This window comes from Hypomesus transpacificus, chromosome 17, assembly GCF_021917145.1.
Source record: "Hypomesus transpacificus isolate Combined female chromosome 17, fHypTra1, whole genome shotgun sequence".
NCBI lineage: Eukaryota > Metazoa > Chordata > Actinopteri > Osmeriformes > Osmeridae > Hypomesus > Hypomesus transpacificus.
This window is the reverse complement of record NC_061076.1, coordinates 6675654-6688060: the sequence shown is the minus strand read 5'-3', so window position 1 is coordinate 6688060 and position 12407 is coordinate 6675654. Positions and strand designations below refer to the sequence as shown.

At 42.9% G+C, this 12407-nt stretch overlaps 1 protein-coding gene and 1 long non-coding RNA gene across 2 annotated transcripts; both read left to right on the top strand.

Moving 5' to 3' along the window:
- Nucleotides 1-1676: 1676 nt before the first annotated feature.
- Nucleotides 1677-6896, top strand: LOC124479985 (hemicentin-2-like). The gene is made up of 7 exons (XM_047038981.1): nucleotides 1677-1934; nucleotides 2915-3187; nucleotides 3685-4008; nucleotides 4298-4534; nucleotides 4800-5027; nucleotides 5222-5488; nucleotides 5703-6896. Exons 1-7 carry the CDS (start codon nucleotides 1862-1864, stop codon nucleotides 5921-5923), a joined length of 1623 nt encoding a protein of 540 aa, XP_046894937.1. The 5' UTR covers nucleotides 1677-1861; the 3' UTR covers nucleotides 5924-6896.
- A 996-nt stretch (nucleotides 6897-7892) lies between these two features.
- On the top strand, nucleotides 7893-12392 carry LOC124479385. The gene is made up of 3 exons (XR_006957441.1): nucleotides 7893-8207; nucleotides 11543-11658; nucleotides 12313-12392. It is a non-coding gene; the product is annotated as an uncharacterized LOC124479385 (long non-coding RNA).
- The last annotated feature ends 15 nt before the right edge of the window (nucleotides 12393-12407 follow it).

Sequence of the window (12407 nt, the reverse complement as noted above, 5' to 3'; positions counted from 1 at the left end):
GTCTTGACCCAGGGAATCCAATGGTACCTCATATTTTCAAAAATTGGTCATACGGTTCAAAAGTTATGTGTGTAAACAAGTCCAACTTTGACCCGTTGGTGGCGCTACAGTGCTCCAATGGGAGACATGAAACTTTGTTAAAAGAAAGAAGGGACTGTCCTGAAAGAGTGTGCCAAAATTTCACAACCTTTTACCCTACGGTTCTGGGGGCTACCCTAGACTCCAATGGGAGAGGAAGATGATTAATAATAATATTAATAAGAAAAGGTAGAAACACTGAAGTGGCTTCGCCGCTTCGTGGCTTGGCCACCAAAATTCTTTTTTAGGGATCTGGAAGCTTATCTGAACAACGTCAATTTAGGAGTCTGATAGGAGTCAGATGGCTGAGCGGTGAGGGAGTCAGACTAGTAATCAGAAGGTTGCCAGATCGATCCCCTGCCGTGCCAAATGACGTTGTGTCCTTGGGAAAGGCACTTCACCCTACTTCCTGTACGTACTGTAAGTCGCTCTGTAAGAGAGTGAACGGGACTGCACCCGACTACGTCAAGTCTCTCCTTACACCCCCACCCGCCACCTACGGTCTTCTTCAGACAACCGCCTGGTGGTCCCACCGCTCAAGACCGGTCCCAACACAAGCTCCTATCCTGCCTGGCCCCCCAGTGGTGGAATCACCTCCCCACCTCCATCAGAGACACAGACTGTCTCTCCACCTTCAAGAGAAGGCTCAAGACGCACTTGTTCCGGGAGTACGGTGCTTAGGAATGGTACACTTGCACTTGGAGATTCATGCTGTGTAATTGTAATTTGCTTAACTACATGCTCTTATGGTTTCTTTCCTTTAGCACTTATTTTTGGTTGTTCACAATGTGTACTTCTGTTTTTGGCTACCTGCAATGCTTTGGGGCTATCTTGTTGTTATTATCAGTGACCTATGCACTTTGTAAAGCTCTCTCTTGGAAGTGGTTTGGATAAAAGCGTCTGCTAAATGAATAAATGTAAATGTAAATGTGCTAAATGACAAAATGTAAAATGTAAATGTAACAATTTGCTAGCATGGTAGCAATGCAAATGTTGGCAATGTTTAGATGCTTGCCAATGGATGACAGACATCCCAAGTTTCCCGGAAGTTCCGGGAGTCTCCCGCATTTCAGTAGCGGCTCCCGGACACCCGCAAATGCTATACAATCTCCCGGATTTAGGGGATTTTGTATTTAGAGCGAGTGCGAGACTGTGCAATGGCCAAATTTATGGGCGAAACAAGTGCATATCGCGCGTCCTGATTGCGTCCCGGGGGAGGGGGGGGGGGGGTGGGGGGCACCTCCCGGAAATGAGTCTCGCAAGTTGGGATGTCTGGGATGATAACAGTTAGAATGACTGGTATTTAAATAGTTTGTCTAGCAAAACCTGCTTTGGTGATTTGATTGTACATATTGTACATAAATACCAATAAGGGCAATATGAATAGACAGTACATTTGTTTTAGAACTTGGTGGCAGCAACATGAACAAGAGTATTGTTTTTTTAAGTCACATGTACATGACCCAACACTTATAGTTTCTGCATTGCATTTTTTTTAATAAAAAAGATCCATCTACAGGATGGGAGTGGTCTGTTTGGTTGATGCAACTGGTGACTAACTGTGGTTTGCGGCATCCTCTTTGCCTCTATATCCTTTTTGAGGTGAGGGTTTCTATGTTCAATTTCATTCACTCCTTCACATAGATGGGACAGCGTATGCCAGTAAGGTATAGTAACAGGTACTAGGTCTCTACTATCAGAACTAAGCAAAGACCCGGGGGGTTCTGTTTACAGCCAGGAGCATCCTTTTGTCAACAACCCCATCCATTCACTCCATCAAAGCATGGATCATCTAGGCATCAATACGATCCCACTGCATTGCATGTTGGTCCTCATGATCGGATTGTTACACATCGGTAAGTATGAACTATGGTGTGGACATAATGGTTTATACACAGTATGATGTTATGTATATGTGGTTAATTATGGTTAAGGTTTACCACATAGCAAATACATGTTTTGTCTTTTCTTTAACGTAATAGCAACTATGTTCTCACCAGTGGTCCTCCACTGCGTGGCCTAAAATCCATCACAAAATATTTCCAAGAAGATCCAGTCTGTCTCCCTGCCTGTCTGAATGGCTCCTGCTTTTGTCAAACCTTGTACTCTTGTGGTGTGTTAAACTCCAAAATGGCTTCTGGGAACCTTCACAGTGCTATTAAAACACAATTTTTATTTTTGAACACTATTTTACAGCCAGGTGTAAATTGGAGAGTAGTTCACAGATATATTACAAGCTCTCTCTTGTAAGTCGCTTTGGGTAAACGCGTCTGCTAAATGACTAAATGTAAAAGTTAATAAACAAACAAAAATAGTAACAAAATATACCAAATGAAAAACAAAGTAAGCATATGGTGAAATGGTGGATCCTTTTAGTAGATGTGTTATGCTATTCTAATGGGAGTGGTAGGGGTTAGATGATGTGATTAACACTAGAACGGTTAACTGAAGAACAGAGTTCAAGAAAAGGCTCTGATATGCAAAGCTGATATGCAAGGGGAGGATTGTGGTTTCACTTAGTTGCAGTTGGTCACAGTGTCAATAAAGAAGTCAGCAGTAGAAGGTAATACAACCTGGATGGTCCCACATCCTGCACTGTGAGTATTTCATAATTCTGGGGTGTATGAATTAATTGCGTGAGGAATAGGCTACGCTCTTTGTTCGCATCGTGAGGCAGAAGATCGAGACTTTGAACAAACTTTTGTTTAGTGCCAGAGGAGGGCGATATTGTCTTTTGAACAACACATGAGGTTCGTTTTAGCTTGGCTGCAAATTGGCAATCAAATATTCACGTTAAAAACAAAAACTAATACACTATCCTCTTCTATGACCACAGTAGGTACAACTAGCCTATATCCTCTGGAGATGAACCCTTCTAGATTGGTGGTGAGGTATGGAGACCCAGTTTCAGTCAACTGCAGTACATCGGTTGCAGACCTTGAAGGCATGGGCTGGGAAGCATCTGATGGAGGCACACGCCTGGTTGTCAACGTCACATGGCTCATGTGGACAGTAGAGCGCTTGGAAGACTGGAATGGAAGTCCTAAGTGCTACATCAATCTCAAGAATGGAGATCAGCCTGTGGAGACACTTGGGGTCACTCTATACCGTGAGTATTTTCTGTCAAGAACCACAGTCCCTTGTGTCACAGAAAAGGAACAAATGTGCCTTGACGTGCCTACCGAGTTGTACCTACTGAGGTACAACCTTGCACTTTTTTGAGGTTCTTGTTGTTAAATTGTTTAATTGTAACTTGTTCAACAGCATGCTCTTATGGTTCTTCCCTTTGGGACTTATTTAGTTTTCACAGTGTATGCTTCATGTTTTGGCTACCCGCAATGTTTGGGGCTATCTCGTTGTTATGATCAGTGACCTATGCGCTTTTCTAAAGCTCTCTTTTGGAAGTCGCTTTGGATAAAAGCGTCTGCTAACTGCATAAATGTAAATGTGAATATTCCATCTGTAGTAATGTAATTGTCCAATTTCACTGGATAGGGGTTTGATTGGTGTAATACAACATTTGTATTGTGCACCCAATGTTAAATGCCCAATTCTGGTCTAGTGAGCTTGACAAATATTTTTTGTGTGACAAAACTGTATTTACAGAACTTCCAGACGTTGTGTCCATCTCTCCTCTGAACCACACTGGACCAGTGGTGGAAGGGACAGAGTACCAGCTGCAGTGTGACATCCTCAATGTTGCTCCTGTCCAGAACCTCACTGTGACCTGGTACAAAGGAAATGAAACCATAAAGACAGACTCTTATAGTGACCAGAGTAAGACACCAGTGAATGAGTCATCTATCCTCACCATCACCCCAAGTAGAGAAGATGACGGCGCACTGTACAGATGTGAGGCTCAACTCAACCTGGGACCAGAGGGACCACATCCTTCTGCTATTGATTCCGATTTTAGCCTAACCGTGCTCTGTGAGTTTCTCACTACACATTTAATAATCGTAATTGATAGTGTTATTTTTCCCAATCTCCCTTGATCTGCTCTTTGATTGCTAATTCCCCAAACAGAATTAAACAGTGTGTTGCTTGTATTTGGAACTCATTTGCTTAAAAATGTCCTTCATTTTTATCTTAATTGTTCAATTATATTTAAGATATGTGACCCAAATTCCCTTGATGCAGATTTTAGACTTGCCCTGCGATTGGTCATTCCCAAAACAGAATTACACAGTGTGCATTGCTTGTATCTTTCAATTCACAGATAAGCCAGTGATCCTCAAGTGTCCATGCAGTTTTGCTGGTGAGGAGCACACATTCAGCCTGGACATGAATATCTGTGCAGCTGATGGGAATCCTCGTCCCCATGTTCAGTGGTACCTGCAGGGGAGACTGCTAAACAGCTCTGAGCTCCTGACCAGGAGGAACTCAGGGGAATATGTCTTTACAGCCACCAATGACCATGGCAATGGCAACTCTACCGTCAAAATCACAGTGGAATGTAAGTTAATGGCATACAGTATATGTAAATACATGTATTACATCATGGTCTCAATACGCTCTTTTTCAAGCTTTGCTTTGACTAACTGCTCTGTGCTCGGCCTAATCACACTGAAAGCAATACTTACAGTGCATTAGTTCTTGTGAAACCTGCAAATGTGTCCTTTCTCTGCATGTTGTGTTTGAATATACATGTAAATTACATCTGGTACAAGAATGGCCTACTTATTATTTAACACTAACATGTCCATCCTTATCCTTTATAGATGCCCCTGAGTTGATCTGCCCTGTTCACTATGAAGGTGAAGAGGGTAAAAATCACAACCTCACTTGTTCAGCTGGAGGGATGCCGGCACCTACGATTATCTGGAGCAAAGATGGGAAAGAAATACATATACCTGTGCGTCTGACCAGGAAAGATAGCGGGGAGTACAACGTCTCAGCAGTGAACAAACATGGAACTTCTTATCGTAAAATGGATTTCAACATCTTGTGTATGTGATTTTAAGCTCCAAAAGTTCTCTGCTAATGCATAAAGGCTGCCAATGAGTCATTGGAGCTGAAAAGACACATTTGAGAATTGAATTAGCCGCCTGCCAATATTTGAACTGTGCTTCCGTTTAGCTTTGTCTGGCATTTTACAATCGCACAACTCCGAGAGGTTTAACAGCTGCTCTTCTCCCCTCAGATGCCCCTGAGTTCCTGTCAGGAGAGGACACGCTGGAGTTGTCTGAGGGTGGTGATGAGTCTCTGGTCTGCAGCGCTGAGGGAAACCCTCCTCCTAAGATGGAGTGGACCTACGATGACGCTGCAGGAAATGTACATGTGACCACTGAGGGGCGCCAGAGCACTGTCAGAATCACAGGAGCCACGTTGACCAACACGGGAAGCTACATCTGCAATGCCACGAATAGAGTTGGGACAGTGACCAGAATGATCACAGTGATGATGAAAGGTGATAAATCTACGGAACTATGGATCATGTAATGGAATCACAGAAATCCTTTGTTTAATGATGCCATTCCTGATAGTCTTGATCATTTCAATTACAAGGCCCTTTTAAAGTTGATAAATGAAATGGATTAAATTGTTCACAATGCATGACACCTGGCATGATGCCTATACATAATCTTGACTCTTTTCTTCATCTTTTCTCCCTTCCGCTGCAGTACCCCCCAGTGACACGTGGTATTACATTGTGATCATCTCACTCATTATCATCCCCTTGATCATCATAATCATCATAATCTTGTGCCTGAAACACCATACTAAAAAACAAGGACGATTCACCCCCATCCCTCAAGACTCTTGTCAAGCGACTGGACAGCACACACAATCAACTGATTTGCCTTTAAACACACTGTCTCAGAAAGCCAATGGTTCCCACTGAGTGGGCTCTATAAGGCAATCAATCAAGACTGAGCAACTGGACAGATGCTTTGCTATATGTCAGGCTGTTACTCATATCTCTTTTGGATTGTGTAATTTCTGTGTTATAATTTTGCTTTTAATGCCTCCAATTCTAGACTAAGATTAGTGTTTTTAATGACCCTTACAGGATTATTAATAATTGTTAGAAATGCAATGGTGTGTTTAAAATACTGTGTTAGACGCTTGATAGGTGCTCGAGCTTGATATACAGTAGCTATTTAAATTAAATGTGTTCATCAGCGTTTTTTATGTTCTTGTTTTTGTAACACATTTTAGTGCCAATCCACGGTTTATCTGACACTGAGGTGTTTTATCTTTGTCTCAACTAGTGCACAGTGCCCATGATGCAGTCGGTGATTAAGATGTCAGTGAGACACACAAAACACAAATTCCTGAAACTATAGATAATGCACAGTGCCCGTGATGAAGTAGGTGACACATACACACACAGAACAAATTGCCAATGCTCTGGTGCAGTTGTGCACATTTTATGTAGCCTACAGATGTCTGCTGTTTCCTACATTATCAATTGCTTGTGTTATGTTAATCAAAATGTATCATATTGGATCTATGATCAGTTGTCTTACCCCCATAAACATCGATACATTTAGTTCATCACATACGTCCTTACATGCACAATTATTGAGACAGTTGTCATAATTGTAGTCCTAACTCATCATATATGTAAAGTTCTGCCGAAGGGATGATTGCTATGTTTACATTAACATTTAAGTTTTTTTTCCTTTGTGCAATGCAGTGCTCTTTAGTATTGTATTTTCTATATCGCTTTCACATAAAGACAGGAGACAAGGAGGTTAATTCGTGAGAACATTGTTCCTGTTGCTTGCGGCTCACTATATCTTTGACTCAATAAACCAACCAAGGAAGCTAAAGTGGTATGAATAGTGTTCTTGTTTCAAACCCGTTGCAGCTCGTTTTCGACACCGACAACCAACTGAAGAGCAGGGCCAAATCATCAAGTTACAGACCCTGTGCAGTGCCCATGATGCAGCCAGTGATTAAGATGTTGTTTTGTTGATTTGGTGGTACAGAGACACACACACACACAGATTCTTGGAACTATAGATAGTGCAATACCCATGCCTGTGATGCAATTAGTGGCCATAATATCGGTTAGTTCATTTGGTGTTAGTTTAACAACATTTTGTGCACATTTGCAATGTACTGGCAGTTTTTGCATCAATAAACGCATTAATTCATGTAACTAAATGCACTGATCTATACTGAATAAAGTGTCCACTTGATATTGTTTTTCTGTTAACTAGCCAGCATTTCATACCTCAAGAAAATCCATTGAAAGAAGCTGATTCAATGTTATTTCAGCAGTCAGTACTGCTCACCTTACTCTATTGGTGTCATATTTTTCTTCATTGCATTTCAGGCATTAAGAAGCAAAATACCATGCTTATAATAATTCTACAATTTATTTGCATTTTTCTACTACTTTAACATTTGCATTTGCATAAACTGTATTCTACTCAACATGGCTGAAAGGGATCAATCATGTAAAAATGTTTTAGGGATCTGGAAGCTTATCCAAACAACGTCCAACGCGGACCCGCATGTCCATGAGTTCCGAAATGGACACCTGAAAGATTACAACTTTGCACAATCTCCGGTCCTGGAACTGGTCGTTAAAAAATCATGCCCTAAAATGCCACTATAAAACTTGCACAGACACACAAACACACACACACATTATAGATTATATTGATGTAAATGTCCTGAGGATTTTGTCGCATAACATTTTTTAGTACCTTGACTGTGATATAAACTTAAATGATATAAACGTGCATCAAAACAGTTTCCCTTTCATGTCACAACAACAATTTGCTAGCGTGGTAGCAATGCAAATGTTGGCAATGTCATCAGAAGTTCACTCTCCATCCTATGTGCGGCCCCTTTAAGAATTAGGATTCAGGAGTGACGCGGATATGAAAGCTAGTTTATCCGTCTTTCCTTTGGAAGTTGGAAAATTATTTAGTGTAGCTAGCTAGGTAACTAACTAACTAGTTAGAACTCACTCTTTTGCAGAAACTGAGAACAAACGATTTACTGTGTGTAGAACCTATTCAGAGGTGTGCTAGAGTTACAGTTCATCATCTTTAGGGATTGGGGCGTCCTCTGAATGTCGGGATAACTTTGAAGAAGTTCTTTGTATTCAGGGGTGGCTACATAGATAAATCTGCAAGTTGAAGATGGATTGGGGCACAGATCTGTGGGTAAGTTCACCAGTTGTCAAAATTGAAGTTGACAAGTGAAATAGATTGCATTTCCCAATGATGAAAATGTCTAATGTTTGCTTGCAAAATGTGAGGATTGTGTTTAGCCAGACTGTATACTGTAACGGACGAGTTACACGATCCCCAGAAAACTGCGTTTCAGTAAAGGTTAACTAGTCAGACTCAACTAATGTTACAGAAAGTGATTAGCTAACTGGCTACTGTAGTTTAGGGTTAGGAAATTAAACGTTTCCTACTTGCAATGTTTCTCACAGCTCCAAGCCAATTGCGCGCATAATTTCCGCCGTGATTCACGTTATTGCTAAACGAGCAAGCTAGCTTATCTCAATTAAAAATAGTAACGTTTAAATGGAACCAGATTTTAAATACAGATTCGTTGGCAATTCAGGTTGAGGGTTTTTGTTTTGTTGCTCTCACTGTCATGACTTGAGTGTTCCTAGGTAGAGTGAACTGTATGCAGAAAATATTTTGTGCCCTCAATACAATAATCTTGGTAACTACATACACCTTTAATATATATTTCTGTTAAAGTTATAGATACATTCATGTATGTTTACTCATTATTCAGCTAACAATTATTTTGGGGTTCTCTGTTGTATTATTCACGATTTTAAACTATCCCCCTGCTGCCCATTGCAGGAGCCATACAGTACAGTATCCAACATGTTTGTTATGGTCTCAAGTACGGTCCTATGACCGATTGTATTGGGACATTGACTGTTGAAAGGAGGTAGTGACGATTTAGCCATTGAACAATGCATAAGAGAGATACTAGATTTCTAGCCTGACTCCACAGTAATGATGTTGACAATCAAGGCCTGTAAGTCCCTGCGACTATTTCAGAAGCGATGACGACACTTTAGACGCCACCTACTAGACAAGCAATGTTTTTGTTTTTTTACATGCATGAAAATTGTGTTAGCCATTGATATTGACCGTACAAGGAAGCAAAAACCTGAAAGTTATTTGTTAAGAGCTTAAGAGAAAATGTCTACAATTCCCATTGTAGGAACATGAGATCAGGATCCGTGTGTTTTTTTGCACTGAAACTAGTTATATCCTCTGTTGGAAAGTCATGAAAAAGAGCTTATGGGGCTGGCCTGACATATCAAACCAAGCCAGAACATGCTCTGAACACTATTGCACGTCTCATCTTTGTTATAACAAACACCTCTTTCTGTTAAAGTGACAGTAAAGAAAGCAGCATCTCCCACACACAGACACACACCCACAGAGGAAGCCGTACAGTACCAGAAACAGAATATGTAAATAGAGCGGTACAGAGATGAGGGTGATGAGGTTCTGACCTCATTAGAGTCGCCCCCCCCCCCCCCCCCCCCCCTCGGGCCTCTTCCCCCCCTTGTCCCCTTTCCAATCACAACGCTGGAGCACCAACCTAATTAGTTTTGCCCTAATTTAATGTAGTCAGAACATCCCACTCATGCTCCTGTATCTGAATTCCAGCTATCGTGAAAATCTTTTGGGGTCAAATCTCTTTGTTTCTTATCAAGACCTTTGTATCCTCTGACAGACAGATTAGGCCCAATTCCGAACCTAAAGCAGACCTGATAGATGCATTTTGAGTTAGTGTGCTTCTTTGTGTGTGTGTGAGAGAGAGACATTGAGAGAGAGAGAGAGAGAGAGAGAGAGAGAGACTGTGTGAGAAAGAGAGCAACATAGTACACCTCAAGACCGTGGGCCTAATTGGTTTGGATTGGGTTCTCTTAGTAACCTAAACCTCGCGGCCAGCGATGCGCTATGACATCTGTCCCCTGCTCGCCGTGCCATTAATCCTCTTGCTATTTTAAGCGACAAGTTTTTACGGTGCAAGAGCCTGCCTGCCTGGGCCTATTGGTGAAAGAATCGTGTCTTCTGCCAACCTGGAACATGCCAGACAGGCCCATGAGATTTTCATGAAGTGCATAAAATGCAGTGACTAAAGACTGAAACATGTGCTCTGTAGCGTTTGGGTGTCTCACCAGGGTGACGCCTTGATTAGGCTAGGTTTCTTAGCTTTCGTGTGAAAGTGAGCCTCCATTTAGCATGAAACGTTTTTTTGGCCCAATCCTATGTTTGTCTCCTGAGGGTTGTGTTGCCTTATTTGAAAGCCAGCCGGTAGGTGAAATCATCCAATAAAGGTAGTGAAAACGTTTCGCTACCCAAAAGAAAAGGAATGGCACTGTTTTCCTGAAAGTCGGTTGTCTAATGCGTTTTCTTCTTTGGCATTCAGTCGACAATGCTATTCCGGGTATTTTTAACACCGACCCGTGACCTCATTTTGGTATATTGTGTGTCACGCTCGTACACTGGCACACAAACGCTCGCCCCATTCACATAACATAAACGTAACAAACCCAGGGAGTGACTTTGATGCCCATTCGTGGACAGAGGTCCTGGAAAGAGAAGCTACGTTCCATTTCCCGTTCTTTTTGTGTATCTTCCTCGTGCAGGGGGCATATGAGAGATCAAGAACAACATGGCTCAGCATGTTTGGAATCTCCTACCAGAGGTGCCCCCTCCCCCCATACTGTAAAAGTCATCAGACTGAAGGGAGAGAGGCCTGGAGGGAGGTGTTTGTGGAAGGGGAGTGACGCAGGATTGGGGTTTGTGGAGATATCATCTCTCTCACAGGCTTGTCTGTGCTTGAAGTGCTCATAAAGCACCCTGCCAAATAAGGTCCGGGCAGATTAGAGACAGGTCTACAATCGCCTCATTAGCATATCCAAGTGGGGGAGTTTCCTTTGTGTTCCAAAGGTGGCCCGTGTGGTGCCCGTTACACTTGTGTTGTCCTTCTAGGAATGTGTTCTCAGTCGGGTTGCATAGTAATCGTCCTTCTCTGTTGGGTGTACACTCGTTGTGTTATGATTCGACTCACCACCCCTTTACAGTCTGCAAACGCACAGGAAATGGGAGAGAGGAGACCCTTCCTGTTTCCTGTCTTAAGAATCCACGTCATTTTGCCGCTGGGCTGGCCTTTTCTCTGAATATCCCCCGCCTGTCTCCGTAGCATTGACACGATTTAAAGCCATAGATAACATTGCTGGGGTCAAGGGTTGTGCTTTCATGGTGAATTCTCGAAAGGAGCCGTATTAGGGAGGTAGACGAGATGGAAGAAGGTATCTAGAGTGTCGTAAATCCCAACTCGCTCAGAGTTTTGGAGTCCATTATTCTTCACACAACGTCATTACCATCATGTGGAACACCCTATCTCCTGTTGGCGCTGTCCACATCTGTCTCCGGTTCACGAGGAATACCATCTGTAGCTCACTTTTCGTTTGCTCGCTCCCTCTCTCCAACCCCTTTTTGGTCTGAAGGACCAATTTGACATCATCGAGAAGCACACGCAGTCTGGCCTGGAGCTGGTGGAGAAGTATGTCAAATTTGTGAAGGAGAGGACTGAGATCGAGCAGAGCTATGCCAAGCAACTGAGGTAGGTCTCATTCCTGACATGGTTCCTCACCTACATCAAATGAATGTTCTGGGCTCATATAAGCCTGTATGCGCCCTCTGTGTGCCTTACGTGTGATTTGTGTGTGTGGGTGTATGTTTGTGGCTTTTTGGCCCACAGCAGCTGGTGTGTGTGTGTGTGTGTGTGCATGGAAATGCTGTTTATGAAATGCATGTTGAAGTCTTATGACTTGTTCGGGGCCGAATCGAACGAGTCTCCTCCTTCTCCTCTGCGTGCTGGCTCGGGCCCAGCCCCAGACAGTCCCAGCAACACTGGCCTCATTCTCAAGCTTCAGACCTACATGGGCTCCCTCTCTCTCTCTGCTCCTCGCTCGGTCCCGTCGGCTCACTCTCACTCTCTCCCCAGGCCCCGCAATCAGCCACCAGCTGCTGTCTGCTGAGCTCTGCTGGACAGGAGGGGAAGTGGGAGTAGACTAGCACATGATAGACAGGATGTGGTCAGGGAGAGTGAGAGGAGGAAGATTAGGAGAAGTGGGACTCTTTTTTTTTTTTTTGCTTTGCTTTTGTTTGTGTTGAATGAAACACCAGAACCCCAGAAATGTCTGTTGAATGTTGCAATGCCAACCCGTTAATCATCTCCCTCTTCCTCCCCTCTCTCCCCCCCATGTGGTCCCAGGAACTTGACGAAGAAATACAACCCTAAACGAGGCAGTAAAGAGGAGCCGGAATGCCGGTGAGAAACAGTTGAGGCTTGAGTCACGGCAGCATGTT

Bases quoted from the DNA above. Each gene is read 5' to 3' on its own strand.
- LOC124479985 (XM_047038981.1), top strand. From the start codon at position 1,862: ATGGATCATCTAGGCATCAATACGATCCCACTGCATTGCATGTTGGTC. The intron at 1,935-2,914 runs GTAAGTATGAAC...CTATGACCACAG, and splicing joins GATCGGATTGTTACACATCG to TAGGTACAACTAGCCTATAT. The intron at 4,009-4,297 runs GTGAGTTTCTCA...TTCAATTCACAG, and splicing joins TTTTAGCCTAACCGTGCTCT to ATAAGCCAGTGATCCTCAAG.